Below are 24594 nucleotides of genomic sequence, written 5' to 3' on the forward strand. Positions count from 1 at the left end.
CAGTCAGGCCATTAAATCTGTCAGTCACTATCCAGACTGATTTTCATGGTGTCATTTTCAAAATAAATCTCACCCCTTCAACTTGTTAAGTTACTATCAACTTTCGAAATAATCACCAGCCCGGAGGCCCAGCAACAGTTGCTTTTGTATTAGGCCAGCAATTTTTCATATATGGAGGCCCCTGTGGCCTTCAGTAAAGTATCCATCATTTTTCAGCTGGAATCTTTCCCCAGTTTTTTTTCTTGTCTCTTTTTATTAACATTCGGGAATTACCCATGATCCATCATGTTACCATAACTTACACTTTCCCTTTGTGTTTTCCAGCACAAAGCAATGTCAACATCAATCAAACAAGTATAACAAACATCTCTTTGTGCCGCACTAATTGATCTTGTAGAAACATTGTGAAACTGTGCACAGTGTAGTCTATTTTGATTTTACTGGTTTGGACAAAATGGACCTGCATTTCATTCAGAACCTGTAGATTTTAAAGCCTGCAGACCCTGATGGCCAACTTGCAAAATAAAGTATTGCAAACACTGTCTACAATACACTTGCAAATCATTCAGGATTTTTGCCTGGTAAATGATGTTATTTTACCTTTCTGTAATCATTAGTTTCTACATTCAGATGTCAGTCTAGTGAATTATTGCGGGGATAGAAACCTTCAGGCATAGCTTGCCCGACAAGCAAAATTTGGAAACTATTTCGCACACTGCCTGGAGGTAGTCATCAAAAATGGAAAGTCCAGTACTTTTTGGTATGAACTTTTTTCAATAGTCATATATTTGTTAGGGTGAGAGAAATTATGGACTCTTAGTAACTTTGCAACACTCTCTAACACAGGGACTTGTATCGCTTAGAAACAGCGCTCGAAAGCGCTGGGCTGGATTCGATCGGCTGCGGCATTCCGTGGGTCGGAAAACTTATTGCAACATCTACATGTCATTTTCTCGACAGTAAGCAAACATTTTCACCAAAATCGCTGGCAAACCTACTCACTTGTCGGCCATAAGTGACCTTGACATTCAATGAACTGAGCAGATCCACTCAGACTCGGGCCATCCGATTGGACACTGCCACTCTATATTTTATTTCCCACCAATCGGATGGCCCGAATCTGTTTGCGCTGATCTGCTCAGTTCATTGTTTACACTTTGCAACTGTATCATGTTTTTTTTTTGATGTTATGAGAGTTATGAATTATTATATTTTATGCACAAATATAAGTACATGTAATTAGAACTTTTTAATCACTGAGAATCAAAAACATTGATCTTTCATGGACAGTTATGAAACAAGAAACATTAATGTTCACAATGTAACTAAACTGTTGCAATAATGCTGTGAAAATTTGCATCATGATACACATCGAATCGTGACATGGGTATAGCAATATGTATCGATTCATGAATCTCATGTATAGTGACATACCTAGTCATATGTGGATGTGAGGATGCCCTATGGCTGAACGCAACTTGGAACAATAATTTTGTGAAATCACAGCAAGTCAGCACAAAGTAATGCAGGCAAACCCAAGTAATACAAGTCTTGGATAAAATTTGAGCTCTGCATGGTGAAGACAAAACGTGACCATAAGCTCCTGATACACCTAAGGCAGACAACTGCACAATCGTCAAGCTCACTGCTGCTGTCATACATTTTCTATCCACTATGACCATAGGATCTTTATACACATAAGGGAGACAACTGCTCTTTCATCAAACTGGTACCAATTTCATACATTTCTCTCAGCCACCATGATCACATAATCCTTATACAACTAAGGGACACAACTGCATCAGCGCCAAACTGAAAACTGCCATCATACATAAACATTTCTCTCTTTGAAAATTTCATCAAGGGCGTCTTCCATTATTTTATTTGTTCCACGTAGTCCTGCTACAACTTTAGCTGCCCAAATAAAATACCTGCGTACCCGCTGTTGGGACCATCCACGCGGTACTGTCCGCTGGAGATCACGCAAGTTGTGCAGTTTGTCTGCCAGCTTCACTAGCTTGGCCTTGGGGCTAGCATGGGGAGCGTGTTCAATTTGAAGACGTTTCCGGTCTTCTTTCATTAGCGTCTTGTCATCAGATAGCTCTGCCACAAGATCTGAAACAGAAAGTTAGTGACTTAATAAGTCCATTTCCAATGAGTTGATATCAGAGCTATAGATCAATTTTTGAGTCATTGAGTTATGTATTCACTCGTATTCATCACAAATGGGTATCTCAATTTACCTTTGAGTAAAAAGTAAATTGCACCGTGGCTATTTTGCCATTTTCCATCAATAGTAAAGATATATTATAGTTTAAATATAGGTCTTACAAGTTTAGTATATGTACATGTGATATGTAATATGAGAAACAATCAGAAAGATTTCAAGTTAATGTGCAAAAGAAGAAAATATACCTCAGTTATTTTATGTATTTTGTGTGTACACATGTAAGATAAAATTTATTGAGTATATACATAACATCAAGTGTACTTGCAATAGACTTAACAGGAATTCAGTTTTTACAGAAATATTTGCTTAATTTATGCACACACAGTTTATCTGTACCTCTGAGACATGCAAATTACACATTATCTTGGCATACTCACTATCTGTATTGGAAAACATATTTCTTAAATATTTTTACTTAGGAAATAGGAAAAACAGTGTTCGAAATTTGTTAAAATCTAAATATTTTAGATATTTAAATACTTACCTTACCATAGGTCTATAGCATATTACCTCAAGCTTCGTTTAGTAGGAGATCTGACAGAGTTGAATTGCTATTCAATCTTGAATGCTACCTCAAATTCGACGACTGTACTGATACGGAAGTATCTGGATCTCCCCACTGCGCATGCACGCACGCAGACTCCACGAGAACTTCACTTTTACTTCCTGGTCTGAAGAGTCCCTAGTGGGGAGGAGCATCCAGTGTTGGGAGGGAGTAACCACCCTATGGTAAGGTAAGTATTTAAATATCTAAAATATTCAGATTTTAACAATTTTTTTACTTACCATAGGTCTACAGCACATGGATGCAACAGACAGGATGGTGGTGCAGGACTCAAGACGACAGTCAAATGTCTATCATCCCATATATGCCCCGGGCAGCTGGACCGCTACTGATTCACAAACACAATCTCTCAGGAAGGTCAACTGGGACCAGAATCAGAGTAGTAAGTCACATACTAACCACCAGAGGGGTTCGGTACATTATCTCACGCAAGTACAAGACCCCCATAGACCAAGAAGAGAAGGCCCAAGTGTACAGCACCATGTCTGGTCTGTTCAAACCGGACCCTAGTCACATCCAGCGAGTGAATTTCATTTCCTCTGTAGCTAGCGCCATCAGAAACATCATCTTCCACGTTAAGTTGTCAAACGATCCCCTGTCCAGCGGCTCATAGGGGTGACCTCTCAAGTGCTGTAGTACAACTTTCAGGTCCCACGCAGACAGCTGGAACTTAACCTTTTGGTCCTCCAGCTTAAATGCCTTCAACATCGCAACCAGTTCCTGGATCTTCAAGACCATCTCCTCTGACCACCAACACTGAGTTTAATGCTGACAGGTAAGTCCTAATGGTACTGCCCTTGAGTTTCCTCGAGCACCGTAAAAAAAGTAAAAACTCCGCCAGGAACTGGGGTGATGCTAACAATGGGTCCTGCGACTTCTCGTCACAGAACTTCTCAAATGTAGCCCACTTGCCATCATAGAGTGACTGAGTGGAAGCTCTGTGCGCCCGGACAATGATCTTCGCCACTTGAGATGAGTAGCCTTGGTCCTCAAAGTTCTTTGCAGATGATCCAGGCACATAGATGAAACTGCGCTGGATCCGGGTACAGTGTCCAACTGTGGGGATGGCGTAGCAACTGGTCCCACTCTGGAAGCCAGAACGACAACTTGCAAAGTCCTCGTTCAGGCAGCATATGGTGCCGACCACCATAGGATGTGGCAGAATCATCAACTCCAGATCAACTCTGATAGCCCTGGCGCTGTCCACACCCGACAACGGGGAAGGGCAATCTGGGAGTCTGTCAGCGATCCCATGATATATTGTGTTTAGTCCTTCCCAATGGATGCTGAGAGCGTCTGTTGCCCAGGCTAACAGATCTGGTACCGGTGTTACAAAGGTTGTAGTCAGTTTGTGGAACCTTGTTGCAAATAAGTCTATTTGCGGTGATCCAAATGTCTGGCTGATAAGTTGAAACGCCTCTCGATACAGCATCCACTCTGTTGGTGATGGACGAAGAGGACGAGATAAGGCGTATGTCATCATGTTGCAGACTCCTAGTATGTGACATGCTTCTATTTAGAGATTCAGACTGTCAACCATGTGGAAAAGTTAAAACAACAGGTGTAGTAGAGATGGCGATCTCATTGACCTTTGCTTGTTTAAGCAGAAAGCCACTGTTGAGTTGGATCATCAGTAGCTTGTCTCTCAGTGTTGTTGACCAGTGATGGATAGCATGAATCACCACTTTCATCTCCAACTGGTTAATGGGAAGAGTTTGATTTTCCTTCTTCCAGATTCCTGCTGCAACGTCGTTGTTTAGATGGGCACCCCATCCTTGGAAAGACATGACTACATAGAGATGGTTGTTGAATGCCAACTGTAACATATAAGTTCATGCGCAGACGAGTTCCCCATAGCGGGTGTGGTTTCAAGTTGTCCAACATCATAAGCCGGTCAGGACGTGAAACCGTGACTCAGGAATCGCTGTCATAGACATAGTAGGCGTCTTCGTCTGGTCATATCCCGAGAAGACGTGAGCATTCCGAGTAGACATCGACACTGTCGTAATGGTAGCGGAGAGAGTCGAACTTGCTCTAACATCAACTTGAAATTTGACCAACCGATTCTCTGGGACAGCGGTGTATTTCCAAGTAGTGATGAATCAAATCCCAAGGAATTTAGATTCACATTCCATCCAAGCTGAGTTAGTAGCCTGATAGTGACGTCCAACCGTAGACTGAGCGGACTTCTCTCATGAAGAACTTGTATGCCATGAAGATTCGTCATTCTTCATTTCCAGATCGTCAATACTATTCATTATGAGTGTGTTGACATTTGCAGGAAGTCTATTTATAGCTGGCTGCCTGTCCGATCAGGAGCTGTCAGTCATTGCTGCAATCTTTGTGATAGGCAACGTTGTGTCTGCTGTTAGAAGAACTCCATGCTGCCTGCCGAATCAAATGACGCTGTAAACTGTTAATCTAGAGTGTAATCGACATCTTTCCAGTGTTGAAAGTCACAACAACTTCCTGATACTGGAACAATAACACCACATTCTGTACAGGGCGTTGTCTCTCAAAGACCAATCGGATTGTAGATGTAACATCACCGGCTTTCTTTGCAGGGCGCTGTCTCTCAAAGACCAATCGGATAGTGGATGTAACATCACCGGCTTTCTTTGCAGGGCATTGTCTCTCAGGGACCAATCAGATTGTAGAAGTGACGTCACCGGTGCAACAGACAACTGATCATCATGAAATCTATTCAAACGATGATACCCTTGCTAGCATTAGGTTTGTCCCCACCATGCTGTTTGGCGATCACGTGTCTCGATGAGTAAAGCGCGCGAAAAAACTTCCGCCGCTTGAAGCTGATGTAGACAAATTGTCTTCCAGGTAGATATGTCAGAATTTTTTCCCGAATATAACACTGTCATCTCTGGTGATCGAAGGTGTAGTTTGCAGTGGTATGTTGTAGTCATCTCGAAGAATTTGTGACGTACTCATCGTTGAGAATTCCCCAATTCTTCCAGTAGAGTTGAAAAAATCCACCCGCTGGAGACAATTGTATGGATAAGGCTGAGGGTGGAAAACTCCAGTCGTTTCAAGGTGGCAATGGATCTGACATCATGACTTCCCTGAAGTCTTGGGCGATCATCCTTACTATCTCTTCAATTTTGTCGAGGAAGCAGATTCAGTCCCGCAGTAGTTGAGACGAGGTGTTCGGAGGTAAACTACTGATCCGTCTGAGACGAGAACTTCCTTCAGAGAAGACAATCGGTAATATCTGTCTTCATACTTCCTATCTGTCTTTCTTCTTCTTAACCAGGAAAACTATAAACTCTGCACCTGTCAAATTCGCACACACCGCACAACGCTGCTCAAGGATGCCAAGTGTTGTGTCATACACAACTACTGTAATAAAACGAAATATATACGTGACAATAAGGATAAATGAAAAACACCCCTTACCACATAATGGACTGCTCCACTCTCACTGCAGCAGCTGCTTTGCAAATGACAAGCAAAATGTCTGCCCCTCTGATAGGGACAGCAAAATTACACTAGACACAGCAACATGTGACAAAAAATGAAACACAAAAGCTGAGATATGGCGAAAGAATTATCAACAGAAACCAATCCGCTGACAAACAAAACTGATCCGCGTAAAGTTACGTAGGCAACATCGAAAATAGGAGACACATGCCTGTGTCTCGTATGACGTAGCCGACAGGTGTACGATAGCGAATTTATATGCCATAATCGACACAATGATTGAAACATATTATCTACCCTAACACCAAGAACCTGTAAAAAGAATCAGTGCAAAAGCGTAGTAAATCAAACTTTATTAGCTAAAAAAAGGTAGCAACTCAAACATGTCCAGACAAGACGACGCTTGAAGAAAAAGTGAAGTTCTCGTGGAGTCTGCGTGCAAGCGCAGTGGGGAGATCCAGATACTTCCGTATCATGACAGTCGCCGAATTTGAGGTAGCCATTCAAGACTGAATAGCAATTCAACTCTGTCAGATGTTCTACTAAGCAAAGCTTGAGGTAATATGCTATAGACCTATGGTAAGGTAAGTATTTAAATATCTAAAATACTTAGCTTTTAACAAATTTCGAACACTGTTTTTCCTATTTCCTAAGTAAAAATATTTAAGAAATATGTTTTCCAATACAGATGGTGAGTGCAAGTGTAAAAATACCTGATTGCGTAAAACCAAGTCAGCGAGCCTGACCACTCAATCACGTTACTCGCCTCTTACGACAAGCATATATATAGTCACCTTTATGGCAAGCATGGGTTGCTGAAGGCCTATTCTAAAAGTCCATGATCCTGTTATTCGCCTCTTACAACAAGCATATATAGTAGTAGTAGTAGTAGTAGTAGTAGCTGCAGCTGCAGCTGCAGTAGCATTAAAAGTCCATTACCTAGTAGCAGCATTCTTTTGATTGCATAAAATACACCATATAATCAGTTCATCGTGTGTCTAGTACCTCTGCACACTGGTGTTTATCAAGTTGTGCAAATTACCTTTACTTGTATTAGCAGACGATGTTTTATCACCATTGAGCTTCAGGAAATGATGAACGTCCATTATCAAACACATGCAACAGTAATGATATACTTCGGCACATATGTACTTAGCTGATATCCCTTCTGTTGCAATTATGCCACTATTGTCATCAGCAAAAGCTACGATTTGGTAGCTAAAATACCAGTATTTGTAAGTTTATGAGTGAAGGTGAAGTGAAGATCTTTCCCTTGAAAATGACAGCTATTTGATGAACATAAGCCCTTTCACTAAAAAATGCCATGTAGCAAGTTGTTTCTACTCTGTGTAAGCGAAATATTTGCTTATTTTCACAGTGGATCTATCTACTCACCCCGAACCTCCTTCCCAAACTCAGCCTCAATTTCATCAAAGGTTGTGCTGGTATCTTCCACAGTATCATGCAGCAGAGCTGTCTGAAACACACAGAGAAGCTGATGAATTATATGTTCTAGAACCTGTGGGACAAAAAATTGGTTTCTCATGATTTGGATCCACTCAACAACCAACAAGAATCACTCCATTCCTGACAAGATCCCAAGACTTATTAATCTCTCCCTTCACTCCCACCTGTACATCAACACATCACTGAGCCGTCATGCCTCTCGGTTAAGTGGATCAGCCACTGAAAACTCATCCAACATTCTGTCATCTCAAGATCAAGTCACTCAACCATCCACCAATACCCTGCACTCATTCACTAACATTACACCGAACACCATCAACTCACTGACCAACCAATCCACAAACAGTATCAACCCAATCACCAACCAATCCACAAACGCTATCAACCCAATCACCAACCAATTCACAAACATAGTCAACTCACTGACCAACCAATCCACCATCAATTCATTCACCAACCAATTCAAATACATCATCATCTCACTGACCAACCAAACCACAAACATCAGCAACTCAACCAAACACCATCAACTTCCTGACCAACCAATCCACACCCAGTCACACATCTGTGTGTATTATCACCTGGATGACACTAAGGTCTGTGATGCCAGCCTCTGTCAATATATACGCCACACCTGTCAAAAACAGAACAAACGTGAGATGCAGCATCCTACCAAGGAAGTTCTGAGTAATAATTTCTCCAGCAACCCATGATTGTCGTAAGAGGCGACTAGCAGAATTGGGTGCTCAAGCTCGCTGACATGGTTGACACGTCATTATATCCCAATTGTGTAGTATGATGCTCATGCTGTTGACCACTGAATTATTTGGTCTAGACTCAATTATTTACAGATATATAGCTGGAATATTGCTCAGTTTGGCATGAAACTACACTCACTGACTGACCCACTACCAACATCCTTCTGTAAACCAGGTTCTGTATTTAGAGTACAAACCACACTAGATGTAATGCCCCTTGATATAATGCCAAACTGGATATTATGCCATATTCCAATGGTTTGAGGAACAAAACGTCATTTTCCCCAGAATACAACGACAATTACAATAGCTGCATGTAGTATACATATCTTACTTGGTTAAATGACATGACTCAGATTGATTGACAATATTCATTATCTAGCCTCATGTAAGAATGTCGAGTTTTGATTGGTCGACGTGATTCTGATAAAATACCATGTACATCCATCACAATCCACCAGCGGGAGTATAACTGTCGTATACTCCCGCTGCGAAAGTCATATCACCCTGCTACGCCTCGGTGACGACGCGAAGTGAGAAAAGCGTGCATCGACAAGCCTTTAGTAACGTGCGGTGCACTGAGGTCAAACGATCAGCCGGAGTCAACATGGCAGCAAGTCGATTTGATGTGTGTTGTTTTGTTTTGATTTAGTGAAAACATTCAGCTAGATAAATGCGCTATCACATGGTGTCGAGGAAAATACAGGGTTTTATCAGTCCCGAGTAAGGTTGTATTGAATCAGGACTGATAAAACTCTGTATTTCTCTCAACATGATGTGACAACTTATATTATTGCCTTAAATAGTCATGTGATCCCAGATAGGACAACGCGTGACAATATTTCTGCCACCTACAAGAACAAGTCCCCTGTAGTCCCAAGATGCTGGAATTATCCAGTCAGTCAAAGTTCATTACACAAGCCATAAGCTCAGTCACCTTGTTGATTGAATAGGGGGTCTGAGTCACAGGCCTTTGTGTCATTGCGAGGATTAAAGATGTTTTTTGAAAATATGAACATTTTGAGATGACTGCCGACTTGAAACTCTTCACAGAACAATATATCTAGACAAGGCCAGACACTTTGGTGTACCCCACCTATCTGCTTTGCCGATCACTACGCTACCATCACATGCAATCGATTTACTTCATCAAAACAAACGTGGGTGTTTTGCCTATCAAACACCGTCCATGGTACCTACCAGTTCTTCATTGCTATTTCTACAAGCTGCCTGAAAGCCGATTTTGACCCTCAACTAAATGATCTTGACACAAATGGCAGACTATAGCAAGTGTCGACCAGTGAGAGGGCTTGCTTTGACCACACCTTTATGCGGCCTTAATGCTAAGCTGAAGGTCAAAATCGGCTTTCAATCAACTTGTAGAAATAACAATAAAGAACTGGTAGGAAGCTATAGAAACAGTGAGCTTTTCCTTAGTCCAACCCTACTTGTTCTCTTTGTTTCATATAATGTGCACAACTCCTGGTCATACAAAATAATCATACCGATTTGAAAATATGATGGATTAACCAACTCTTATCCAAGTTGAATAAAATTCTGAGATTTAAATTTTCAAATGGCCAGGCAGAATTATGAGGATTCGCATTCTTAATTTCACTTTATTTGATTTACTTTTTTATATAAAGTGAAATTTATTGGTACGTTTTTATCGCAAACAGATGATAGAATGACCAATACGTCATGACTGCATAATGGCTTCTTTAAATCTGAACTGACAACCCAGTATGTCCGGTAGGTATATGGTGAGTCCTTAGATATCCGGACATACTCGTTTTTGCATTAATCATCTGAATATTCAGACATCGTGATTTATGTCATCCAGGCTTTGGTTTTGAAACTGTAGTGAGCATACACTTCTGCTTCAAAACCACTTCCAAAACAGTAGGATCATTTTGATTTGCCATTACAATTCAGTAAGTGTCAGATAGACCTACTTATCACCACCAATATCCTGCTGATCGGTCATTAATCCGGATTAACAGATCTTTTCTCTGGTCAAGACACATGGGACACACATGCTTCACGTCACATGCAGTAAGTGGAAGATCATGGTTTGGTTCGGTTAAGTGAGTGAATTTTGTGTTAATTTGGTTTGTAAACTTTATTGTCCATCAACGGAAACCAAATATCCTTTACTGACAGTCACTTTTATAACATATGAAATTGTATTTTTATGAGAATTGATCATAAGGCCATTTTTTCGAGATATTCGGGGTCTGGGTATCTGGGGTCACTGTACTCACCTATTGGGTGATTGATGTAGGGTGTCATCTCGGGGTCCTTCCTCCGTTGATCTTTGTGTTTAATGGCTGAGAAGTTGGCACATCTGATGATTTCTCTGGTGATGTTGCAAGTTTCTGTAGACTGCATGGCTTGAGCCGACGTGGACATCAGCGTTGGATACTGTCTAGCAACACTGGGATGGTCTACCTAGACTTTGTAAGTAACACTGAAAGTAACAGGCACGTGGACTTGGCGAGTAACAGTGAGACTGAGAGTAAGTGGCACCTGTACTTGGCAAGTAACACTGAGAGTAACAGGCACCTTGACTTGGAGAGTAGCACAGAGTAACAGGCACCTGGACTTGCTACGTAACACTGAGAGTAACTGGCACGTGGACTTGGCAAATAACACAGGGTGTAACTTGAACCTGGACTTGTTGTTTAACACTATGAGTAGCTGGCACCTGGTGACCACGACTTGCTCAGGGCAGGAGACACATTTTCAGGCAGACTGTGACTCCTGAATTCCTGAATGACCTGCAGATGATCTTCCTGTTTTAACAAAACAACAAAACATTATTTTAGTCACAGCTTAAATGGAGTTCTGGGGTCATTTCTGTACCAGTAAATTTAAGTGCATTAAAATTTAAAGTCACATTGGCAGTAGTTCAGCCATACCAAGACAAAAAGAAGGTTTAAATGCAAAATGAATACATCTAAATTATGAAAAGCTGTCAACAAAGAATAGTAAAAATAAACAGAACATCACAAAACCAGAATGTAAAAACAAGAGACCACATAATTGATTCTTAACAGAATAATATAACATAAAAACTAAATTAAAGGTAGACTAATTAACGGGATCAAGTCAGCCTCGTGGACTTGGTTGGTCGGTCAACACGTGTATCATACCCCAATTGTGTAGATCGACACCCATGCTATCACTGGATTGTCTGGTCCAGACCTGATTATTTACACACCATCACCATATAGCTGGAATATTGGTGAGTGTGGCTTGAAATAATATACAAACATTGAGAGTGATCCTTTTCTTCAATAACAATGAGACCCAGTCCCTGAACCAGCTAAAAGGGGCACTGATGTGGAGCAAATGTTTCTCACCAATGGTCTAATTATGAAACCAAGTTGCAAATTGTTCAGAGCCCGCTCCCTCAACCGTGATGGACAAAGGGACTGGGCTCCTGTAAACATCAGAATTTCTTCACCCTAAACAGTCAGGAGGCCGGATGCCCATCATATGCCATTATTTAAAAATATCCATGGTATTCCTTGTCTGATCGTAACAAAATATCCCAGGAGTGTAGTTTTATTCTGATGACTGGATGGTACAGTGACTGATCCAATTTGATCCCATTTCTGTGTTTCTTTGCCTAGATATTTAATCATGTCATGTGAAAATATGATGTCTATATGTTTCATATAAGTTTGAAAGATTGCAAAGCTTTACATTTAGATAGTTTTGAGAGTTGGCCCAGCTATCATAGCAAAAAAATTTTGGTCGCTATGGTAGCTGATAATAAAAACACACAGGTGATTTATTTGAACTCGTAAACTGAAAACAACGACTTTGCCATTAAACTAAAAATGCTTTATCGTTCAACTTCTTTATTATACAAGGTCACAACGTCTCGAGACAGTTCCTAGTCTCTTCTTCAGGTGAAGTGAGGGAAGAACTAAAGGGATGTTGTATATATACACATAGCAGTAGACAGATAACATCTTTACCTGTAACTCATTAACCTAATCAATACGAGCCTGCACGCCAATCAGCTGAAGCCTGTACATACGTTGAAGCTGTACATCAATCAATCGAAGCCTGTACATTAATTAATAGAGACCTGTATATCTTGTTACCCATTGTTATCGGTCTACTGTTATGTGTATATATACTACAACCCTTTAGTTTTACCCTCACCTCACCTGAAGAAGAGACTAGGAACTGTCTCGAAACGTTGTGACCTTGTATAATAAAGAAGTTGAACCGTAAAGCGTATTTAGTCTGATTCCACCAACTTCTAAATGCCTTTGAAACGACTTTGCCATTGGTAGAGAAATCAGAAAAAACTAATTACACCTATTTACCCAAGTACACAGCAAATGCCTGTAAGTATTTCTTATGTAACAACGAAGTTCTGTTGTATCCTCAAAACAGTTTCAGCCCATAAGTATTTTCAGGCTGCATGCGACACAGAGATTACATCGTCCTTGCTGTAACCCACATTTGATGGTATAAACCTACACCTGTCACCATTCACTTGATGGTCAGTTAATGAATTTATAACAGGTATAATAATAATTAAATTAGTGGTAACACCACTCAGATTACTCAACAAAGGCATTTCTCCTGTCTGGAGTAAATAATCAACATTTTAAATTAAGATCTGATGTGGCAAATGTATTACAAGTTATGTAATATGTGCGCATGAGGTCTATCAGATGAGTTACAAAAACAAACATCGATCAAAGGATTAACTGATAACACACTGACTGATTAATTACTTTTATCCTCTACAGCGGATTTGTCAAAAGGCAGTGTGTGTAGATGTACTAATCTGTACTGACTACACCCTGTCGTAAAGTGCGAGTGTGAAAACATCCTCCCTTCAAAGAATTAACCACCATTACGTTGATTGATTGATTGCTCATTATTGGTTAACTAAATTTCTTAGAATGGCGGACATTATACAATTAGTTGCCAGGTGTGCTATCTTGGGTGACCAATGACAGGTTTATCAGGTTTTCACCAATGTGAAAGACCTGAAACGATGTGTCACTTTTTCGCAAATTAGACTGTTGTAAGACACACGACACAGAGCAGGATTATCTACCAGCTGCAGATGAATGGAATATCGTTCTTTTATGTGGATATTGATGGATATGTTCCTGAACAAGGTAGAAGCCTGACATAGTTGCTACAACATTAGTCTGTTTTAAATTCATTAAATTCATTATTTGCATCAGCATTCTGCTGAATGCTACAACAATTTATTTGTTGCAGCATTCAGAAGAATCGATATGACAGAAAACACACACTAGATCGCGCATAGGGTGTGTGTGACTATATAATAGGATCCACACTGGCAGTCTATATACTGTCTTAAGTTACAGTCATGTTAGAAATTTACTATAAGTATAAGCAGACCGTGTGCTCTTTCATTAATTTTCAAAATCACACAAATATGACAATAAACTAATCAGGGTTATGAGACAAAATTTAAAGGCGTGTATTGACTTCGTTATTTTTCCATTCTAATAGTTTTTTACCATTTCTACTACTGGCATATGATTAACCTTGAAAGTTTTTCATTTGTTTTCATGTTACATTTGAAGTAAAAATGACTTCACCTTAGTTGATCTGTCTATAATTAAACTCTCAATTGCGCATACGGACTGCGCAGCAGAAGTCACGAACCAGTCATGAATTCTGGGATATCATCCTGGTACTCACGGGAGAAAAACAATAACAAAAGGAACAACCAGTCACGGAAATTGCTCTGCATCAGAGTCCCTTTAATACAAATGTTTTATTCAAAATCATGAATAAAATATGCCATAAAAAATGCAACTCACATATGAACAAGTAGGCCTGATTACGTGGCACTAGCAATTCTCAGAAAAAAGCTTTTATCGAAATTGTTCCATTTGCACAGGGAGCCTATATAGAGGGGGAGAAGAAACTCCTCGAAAACTCGCTGAACGTATGTCTCGGGTCGTTAAGTAACCAGTGTAGCCAATATGGAGGCAGCATAGTATTTAAGATTCAGTTACAGCCCGGGAAAGCCACATTTCGAGAATTAGTAGCTGATTTTGGTGTGGCTCTCGCGGTAATAGTTACGGTCAAGTGATTACAGAATTTGGCTTTCGCGGGGTATGTTGTCAAAACAAACCGGACGGTGCTTATAACTACCGTAGTAAACACAACAAATATCATGGTCTCATTCTCTTTCTTTATTTAGATTACAGTGTTTGGGGTCATTTGAAATAATAATGAAATAATAATGAAATAATAAAATAAATACTAATAAATAAACAAATAATTATGATTTGATCAGCTGTGTGCTTATAGCCACTGTAATTGTCACTTCACTTCACTGAAATCACTTCATTGCAGATGCAGAAGGTCTCCCACATGGTCTGCATATGTTATCTCATTGAGACTCTGGTTTAATAGCTGCTGCTTCAAAGATGCTCTACGTGCATCTATTGCACGATATCTCCTTCGACGTGAAGGTTCTTTGGGCTGATGTGAAAGTCTGAGTATGGTGACCTCTGTGAGGGACTGTTCCCGTTGGAAGAGCTGGATTACTTCGAAAATGTTCGGATGGGACTTTTTCAAATGTTTCTTGATTTTGTTGTGCCATCCTTCCAAATGATTATTCGTTCGGTGCCCTTGATTTTCAAAGTGATTCCAGATTTCTGGAATGAAAGTCTGGCCTTCAACCCAGCTTGTGGTTACGTAGTCCATGAAGGCAGTGACCTTAGGACTGGCAGGAGATTCCGCAACGGCATCGAGCCACACGTCTTCTATCTTGTCACAGGGCACCAGGGGCAAGGCAGCAGCTCGTCGCACCAACTTCTTGACTTCCCCATCTTCTTTGTAGTCACTAACCAGGCCTTCTTTCTGTACCCTCCTCCATATGCATTGCGTATAGTGAAAGAAGCACCCTCTCACAGAAGCAGCTGGAAATACACCTCTCACTGCATTGTGAGCTGCACGTTCAAAGTCCAGTTGTACAGTATGCGGGGCAAACTGCAAGCCTTGTCTTCCAGCAAGATCACACAGATACTCAAACATCTGAGTGTAGCATTCTGCGCTTCTGTTGGACAGTAAACAGTACACTAGTGGAACCATGTGACAAAACACCTCAGCATGTACACAATATATCTGATCAAACAATTTAGGACATGTATAGAACGTACCATCACAAAATACAGTGCTTGCAGTGCACAGATGTTCGATGTTCTTGTCTGTAGTGAAGATCAGAATGTCAGCGTTGACACGATGAAGGAACTGATCGCCCCCTTCCGTCTTTGCGCACTTGTCTTCAAGGTTGATTTCGGGTCGACTCTCAGGAAGGCGGGGCAAGGTCTTGTGTCTCTGACGATACAGAATGGTGTTCAGTGACTTGAATGATGGGATCTGCTTCAGCATGTCATCTGAGATGATGTCGTGGTTCTGACGCAGTCTTGAGATCTCCTCGCCGTAAATAGTAGGTATGGGAGTCGTCTCTGTTCTTGCTCTCTCCATCAGTCTTGCTTTGAAGGCATCGACTTGAAACTCGAAGGGAAGTGGGTCGTGGGAGAGTCCAAAAATCTCTATGGCATAGAGTATCTCGCCCTCAGTTGTGAGTCTGGCAGTACATTCCCTCACAACGCAAGACCAGTACCTTTTCCCCTGGCGACTACTTCTGCACCGAAACTTGAAGCCGTCATAGTACAAATGTACACCACCTCTAACACTCTCGATGAATTTGATCTCAACTTGTGCATTTGCCATGATTGTGACACTTAGTGAGCGCAATGTCACTTATATAGTCTGGTTCATAATTATTGAGAATTTTTCTTCTTACTTTGAGCTATCCTAACACCTCAACTGATTCACTGATACTTAAAACTAAGTAATGGTATAAGGGAGGTAACTCATCTTGGCCTACTGAGTATAGTACAATTAGAGTTACCTCCCCTGAATTTGTAGCAGACGTCATTTTCCTCAGCACTGTCAACAATGTCTGCTGAAGATAAAAGAAGGTTGATTTTTGAGTTGTGTAATCAAGGAATTGATGATGTAAATACATTGGCAGAGAGAACAGGAACTCCTCTTTCTACTGTGTATAGGATTGGGAAGAATTTTAAAGAGGGAAAGGATTTTGGGCACCAGAAAGGAGCAGGGAGACCCAGAAAATTGGACTTCTCAGATCGCGTCCGGCTGGGAATTTTAGCGTCTAAAAAGCAAAGGGCAAGCATCTCCAACATCAGGTATGAAATGATAGAAAGGGGATCAACAGTTGTATCAAAATCTACAGTTAGAAGAAATTTGATTGATCTTGGATGGAAGAAAAAGACTGGAATTCCTTCTCCTCTCATGAAACAAGAACATAAAGACAGGTGTGTTGAGTGGTGTTTGGCACATGAAAACTTTGACTGGGAAAATGTGATTTTTACTGATGAAAGCTCAATATGGGTATATCCCAATAATGTGAAAATATGGACAAAGTCTGCGTCAGCACCGTTGTATCGACGACCTAAATACAGCCCAAAGTTTCATGTATGGGGAGGGATATCTTTATTAGGAACGACCCCGCTGTGTGTGTTTGAGGGAAATCTGACAAGTCAACGCTACACTAACATATTAGATAATTTTCTCCTTCCAAGTGCACATGTGTTTTATGGAAATGACTGGATTTTGCAGCAAGATAATGATCCTAAACACACCGCAAAACATGCCAAGCAGTGGTTTCAGGAGAAAAATGTGACTGCATTACCATTTCCTGCATATAGTCCTGACTTAAATCCCATTGAGAACATTTGGGGGATGATGAAGGAATGTGTGAATCAAAAGGGGTTGACAAAAATTGAAGACATGAAGAGAGAAGTGGTCCGATACTGGGACAGCATAACTCACGAGACACTAACCTCTCTGATAGGAAGTATGCCTACCCGTCTTAGACTGTGCCGTGAAGCTCAAGGAGACTTGATAAAATATTAAATTGTTACCTACACAACATGAAAAGGTCAGTTCACTTTCACAATACATTCAATTTTATCTGATTTGTTCTTGTTTAATAATATGAAATGCTTTAGCTATTCTCAATAATTTTGAACCATACTGTATATCTTATTTCTAACCCTGATATTCTCAATGTCAATTAAGAACACGTTTGATCTCGAACTCGTTACTTACTTTCAGTAGGATGTTTTCATTTGAAATCACCCATGACTCAATGTCAATTAAGAAAATGTTTGATCTCTAACTCATTACTTACTCCCAACAGGATATTTTCATTTGAAATCACCCATACCGAGACGCTCTAAAAAAAAGAGATGGGACGCTCTTTTACAGGTAATGGTAATCGGATTAGGTAATTAAGGTCCAGAGTAGGTGAAATGCAATCAACCGTAAATGTGGCTCTCGCGGTATATGTCATTTTTAAAATGTGGCTTTCCCGGGGTGACACCTTAAGATTCAGCCCCTTTTATTTTCAACAGCTGATTAAGTTCGCTGAGTGTTGTAACAACTGAAATCCAACATGTAGAAGATAGGTTAACTATTTTGTCACTTCAGTTTAAGTTAAATAGTTGGTATTAGTGGCCATATTAGGACAGCAGATTTGTAGCAAAGTTTCAAGTCGGTATTTTATAGGTCACTGGCTTCTATTTTCGATTCACAGCGAAGATAGACTAAATTGTGCCTTTAAAAACTTCTTTTACACATTCGTTTAATTTTTAGAAGGAAAACATACCTTTAGTTGAAAGGTATTTGCAAATAATAGTGACAGTTTTATGACTTAAAAAATTGTTATGGTGTAACTGAGTTGTGTGAAAAATATGACATTTCACCGATCTGCCATTGAAATGCTACACGCCTTTGTTTGAGTGTTTCTAGTTATTTCTTCAAAAACATCTTTCACATACACCTGTAATTCTCATGAGGGGGATATACTATCAGGTGAAATGTGTTTGCAAGTAACAGTGATAGTTTCATAATCTAAGAAAGAATGTTAGGTGTATTTGAGGTGTGTGAAAAATATCATATATCGCCGATCTGTTCTGATCCGCCATTGAAATACTACACACCGTTGTTTGAGTGTTTCTAGTTACTACTTCAAAAACATCTTTCACATACACCTTTAATTCTTATGAGGGGAATATACTATCAGGTGAAATGTGTTTGCAAGTAATAGTGACAGTTTCATAATCTAAAACAAAATGTTAGGGTGTATTTGAGTTGTGTGAAAAATATGACATATTGCTGATCTGATCTGATTCGCTATTGATGCTTGAGGGTTATAGTTCCATAACTCCTTTCTTTCTTGTTGACCTTACTATTTGACAAAAATGGAAAGGTGTTTTAAAACGCTTTGTGGCAGTTTTACACCTTATTTTTGATGGCAGTGTGACAGTGTCAGTTAACATTTTGTTAATGTCAATTCCACTCCCCACATGCAATAAGGTATCTGAATTAATTATTAATGTACACAAAAATGTCTCAAAGTAGATTTTTTAAAACCACAGCTGTTGTTAACATGTGTTCTCATGATACTTTTGCATTCTTTAACATGTTTTGGAAGGGAAGGCTGCGGTGTATCATTTATTCTTTCATTCATTCACATATGTACTTCTTTCTTCTATTCTTTTTCTTTATTTCTTTCATTCATTCACATAATTATTTCTCTTAATTCTTACTGTGATACATTCATTCATTCATTCATTCATTGTGAAATTCCGACTGATACAATAAACTGGCTGAAGTTCTGTTAACTCATTACGCCCTGGAGCCGCTCCACTGCCCAACACCTGGCACCCCTCGCTGACCGCCTGATTGCTGCGATGAGGCTAATTGGTGCTAATCATGCCTGATTTCCCTGGCAGGTCTCGGATATGACAGGAAACTGTCTAGTCTCACAAACAAGTACTGATTATTTAATTGTGTCGTAAAGATGTAAATGGGAAAGAGGCCGATGTGAATACATATATTACAGCATTTCATGTAATTTATTACCTGTCTCTCTCATACCCCTTTGCCAGTGTGTGCTGTATTTTTATCAACACCTACGTGGTCTTTGTACGTAGGAGGTGAACAAATATACAAATTCCTCCTGCCTCTCTCATTGTATGGACTGAATTATAATATATTATTTATAATAGAGTTTAAAAAGAGGGGGGCGGGGCTTGCATTATAATCGTCTAGATTTTTTGCCAATACATTGCTCGTGCTTACTGACTATTTCAAGGAAAGTATCAATAGGTGTGTAAGTAACATGGAACATATACAGATTTATAGTTTGTCACTTTATTCATCTTAACTTAATGCTGCAAACATACATCAGCATTCATACACATACATACTGCATGATACATTTATCATTACTTGATGCTAAACAAAGCTTCCCGTCATGTGATGGGATAAAATATCCCGAATGTAACGCATTATATCTCAGTTACTCATTATATTGGCTGATACTTTGACCAATCGTATTGTGAGAACCTGTCACATAGGAAGGGCAAGGTGATGGGGCGTGGCCTAAATTTCTGAAGAGCACGTTTGGACACTCAAGTGATAGGGTAGAGACTGATTATTGGCTTTATCGTTGACCAATGGCTATGTTGTGTTACGGCTGTATCAACTATCATGCAACAATTTGTGTATTGTAAACATAACATCAGTTACTGTAATGATGTATGAAAGAAACACATAAGACATATGGGAGTAGACTGACACTATGATGAGCGTATTCGTACTCAGATGGTGAACACACATGTCTTAGTATTTTGGACATGTAAAAGAATAACCACTGAAAAGCAAGAATTGAAAAGAATGAGTGAATTTAGTTTTACAGCGATTTTAGCTATATTCCAGCAGTATCGCGCGGGCTTCACACATTGTGCCCAACAACTGACAAGAATGGTATACCGTACCATTTGTGCAACACAACTAGTGCATAAAGCGTTATTGTCCTTGGAACAAGTCTTTATGGTAGGCCTCAAAACAGTCAACGCACAAAAACACATCACAGCTTGAACATCTGCATTTGATGTCTCGACGTTTGCCAGTCCGTTTCATTGTATGTAAGACATACTTAAACCAAATGATGTCCCTCTCATATTATTGAGAGAGATTAAATTGTTCAAAACCTCTATGTCAATGGCAGAAAAAACAAATTTACGCACATGCATAATAATCGATGAAAGAAGCGTTTTCGCTGATACATTGCTAGTGTATACTGAATATTTTAAGGTAAGTACTAATAAGCTAGACTGTGACTTACATATAACAGATTCAGTTTGTCGCTTTGGTTCATCTAGATTTAACGCAGAAAATATACGAACATACATGCATACATATATATTGTATAATGCTATTCCTTGCACATACATAAGACAAAGGGTCATGGGATGGGCGTCATCAAAGTTCCCGAATAGGACGTTTTGTAACTTAACTGTTCAATATAGTCCCTGATTTGTTATCTATGACCAATCGTATCATGTGATACCTGTCACGTTGGAAATGACAGGTGATGGGGCGTGGGCTAAATTTCTGAAGAGTACGTTCGGTTACTAGACAGCTTGGATACAGATTGACTATTGGTTAGATCGTTGACCAATCGATATGCTAGATTTCGGCTTTATCAACTCTAGATATCATGAAAAACTTTGTGTATCGTGAACATACATAATCGTAAGGATGCCTGAAATGTACACGTAGGACTAACAAGCACTTTGACGAGTTTATTTTTTTTTCTAAGCGCTCAAAGCGCTACAATCCGATTATTTTTACCCCGGATAACCCAATCCAATCATTGAGTAGAGATAGTATTTATTTGCGTATACTTTTTGCGCACACTACTTGTACATCAAACATAATGGCTTGCTGAACATTTCAATATACTCTGTACATTGTTATGAATAAATATCATAATTCAAGTACATGTATTATAGATTTCAAAAAAGTAATACGATGCTGATTTATTGTGATGTATACACTTGTAGTTGAATCTCCCCAAATATTTAAGAAGATGGGCATACCTATATTTGTTTTGAAAGCAAACGAGGTTCAGAAGATTAGCAGTGGGCGTGACTCCACAAAGCAGGTTGTCCAATGATGTAACAGCGCATAAGTTTGTTTTACACTTGTCACAGGACAAAAGTTTATCTGGACATGCATTCCACCAGAAGCTGTTATTTTGAGGTTGAAAGAGGTGTTCATATATTTAGTGTTGTCTGATTGAATGATTACACGCATCAATTCTGTAACTGAGATATTCTCCTCCTTTTATTCGCGATGGATCTGATACACGTGATCATTACACAGGATAAGATAATTACAGAGATCAAATACAAACGTTTCTTACACAATGCTTATGTAAATTGCATTGAAAAATCACATTTCAAATAAGCATGAAACAGCTTGAACAAAATACCCCGGTTACCTTTGTATGGTTTATGTGTACTATATATGTATATTATGAGTAGATGAAAGATTTATCACTTCATATTCGATTATGTATTATTGTCAACTTTAAAAATCAATAGTCGCAAATGAATTAGGTCTAAATTAGTAACTTGCTTTATTTCAAATCTACACGAACATGAGTGTAATACAGTAGTGCTATTTATGTCGACGATTCATTATATGAACTATTACAATGAATGAATGAATGATTTAATTTAGAAGAAGGTTTCCTAACCTTGTCACCGTTAATTCCATCAGTGAGCAAACATAGTATCTTAGTATTCACTCCCAATGACGAATAACAAACACGTACCTCCTGTAACAACATCTCATAATCCCTTTTCTCGCAGACATGTGTTCATTTGCCTGTTTAAGCCCCCGACATTGCAAGCAATTGTTATCAAAACACATTAATAGTTCTTCTGATTAACACAGAAAGTAACCTCTCTCGTAAGAAAGGCTAATCTTTGATCATTACTGCTAAATTGATTGAAATTATAGGTAATGTACGAATTTAAAATGTAAAACCCCCAATATGCGGCTCTCGCTGAATAAGAGGTGCTTTTTATTACCCCCAATATGTGGCTCTCGCTGTGAGAAGCTAATTAATTTGCCGCATATATGCGGCTCTCGGCCTTAATGAGTTAAACCAGGGATAATCTACAACGTGTATTCTCTATACAGTCTCCCTGGTTAAACACAACTGAAGTAGCGCTGGGAACGAGCCAAGTCACTGTGTGCGTTGGAGCATGACGAGGCACACGTTAATTAGTACAAATGGTAAAGAAAGCAAGCGAGTGACCTATCCCTGTTGTAGAGTATCCCTGCTTTGCAACGATTCCTCTCTCCGCGTTGTACGACGGGTGAAGGAACAAAATCGCTGGGAGCTGCGCGAAAACTGTATCACTATGTTGTGCGTGGTAAGCATTTCCCTTTGCACTGATCATGCGAATGGTGACAGCTGGAATTTCAGTCTCGACATACACAAATGGAAATACACTGACACAGGCATCTCTGGTTAAAGTTACATTCACCCAGATGCGTACCTTTAGATTACTTGAGAAGACAGTCGTACCCCTTCTCGGTCTCCCTTTGATGACATCCACGTGTTGAACTGGTTACGGGCTCTGTATGCGCGTCATGAATCTGCGATATGAAGAGACGGGCCCCAGTCTATCTTCACGTCGGTTGAAAAATCCCCAACAGCGAACAGACGGGATCCTGAACACCTCCTAGCCTTGACTAGGCTCTTTGACAGAATTTTCACGACATGGGCGCACTCGTGCCATCGAGGCAGTTTTAATCACCTCAGTAATCTACACAAACCGCAACAATCCACAAGATAAGATAAAATAAGGTCAACACAAACCGACCGGATAAGATAAGATAAGGTAAGAACATTTTTTATCATCCCAATTAAGTCATACTAAATTGTTTTGTATGAAAAGATCAGGATATAATGGCATCAATAATCAAGATATAAACACGCCAATTCAGTATTGGTATTGACCAGAACTTCTATATCGACTAGAAATTCTAAACTGAAAATAGACTTTCACTGAATTTGTCATCGATACATCGATAACTACCCGGAACAAGTGACTGGCGAACCCTGTTTGTAAAATAACATGATGCTTCCAAAATGCTTTAGCTCCACAAAAACTGCAACAGTTATTGTCCGTTCTTATAAATTTCATTCCAAGAGAGTTTAGTCTAAGGCAGAATACCCAAATATTTGTATTCGCGGTTATTCTTTCTATCTCATAATCGTCAGTACTAGCATTTATTGTCGATTTAGCGTTTCTAAAATCTATGTTTTTGCTTTTAGGCACAATAAAAAATATATTTACACCATTTTAAAAGTTTTGAAATTTCATCTCTGTAACTGAGTTCTAAAATTTAGAAAACCTTCTACTGCTTTATCAATGCTTCATCAACAAATATAACTGTAAAATATATTTCTGTGTTGGATATATTTTCCGCGTATCTGCAATGCCGTCGTCGAATTTCTCACGATGGCCCAACAACAATTCAACACAAAAAGAACGCTGTTCTAATAGTTTGGCATGAAATGCATGTGGACCCGGTGTTTTTAGCAAATAACTCTTCATCCAGTGATCCAATCCTTCTCAAACTTTGCAAGTGGATGTTTTGTCATACAACCTAATCACATTAATTGTAACTCAACGATTTTATGCATCATTTGTATGAAAGAATCTGCCTATGTAACTGTCAACAAAATAAACAGCAGAACCAAGACTGCTTGCATAGTAGGGAGGGAGCCAATGACCTGTAACATTGTCACAACATGACATAAAAAACAAAACAAAAAAAACCAAAACAAAACAAAACAAACAACACAAAATTTTTTTTTTTAAATGAAAGAACAAAGCAAAACAAAACAAACCCACCACTCTGTAAAAGAAATATATTCCGTGTATCTATTTTGTCGAGTATTTCAGATAATTTAAGTCCAGCTTATCACCAGTCTACATCAAATTTGTTGAGGAGCTATATATAGGTGATTTTACCTTACTTTGCCTGGGGATGGTACATGGCAAGTACCGAGCAACCTCGAGCTCAGAGAAGACCTTCTCCGTTGATGACTTCCCCTCCGGGATGGCCTCCACTTCTTATGTCCAGGTCACCGTAAATTCCTCAACGAGGTCGTATTGCTGCGACAGTCGCAAGTCTATGTTAACGTA

General features: G+C 39.5%; 1 protein-coding gene across 1 annotated transcript; it reads right to left on the minus strand.

Moving 5' to 3' along the window:
• Positions 1-1236: 1236 nt before the first annotated feature.
• LOC137259747 (guanosine-3',5'-bis(diphosphate) 3'-pyrophosphohydrolase MESH1-like) lies at positions 1237-23209 on the minus strand. The gene is made up of 5 exons (XM_067797347.1): positions 22936-23209; positions 10720-11250; positions 8279-8331; positions 7626-7707; positions 1237-2115 (listed from the first exon to the last, which is right to left on the minus strand). The coding sequence occupies exons 2-5, from the start codon at positions 10865-10867 to the stop codon at positions 1826-1828; spliced, it is 573 nt and encodes a 190-aa protein (XP_067653448.1). The 5' UTR covers positions 10868-11250; positions 22936-23209; the 3' UTR covers positions 1237-1825.
• Positions 23210-24594: the final 1385 nt, after the last annotated feature.

The sequence above is a fragment of the Haliotis asinina genome, chromosome 13 (assembly GCF_037392515.1).
Source record: "Haliotis asinina isolate JCU_RB_2024 chromosome 13, JCU_Hal_asi_v2, whole genome shotgun sequence".
In the NCBI taxonomy this organism is placed as follows: Eukaryota; Metazoa; Mollusca; class Gastropoda; order Lepetellida; family Haliotidae; genus Haliotis; species Haliotis asinina.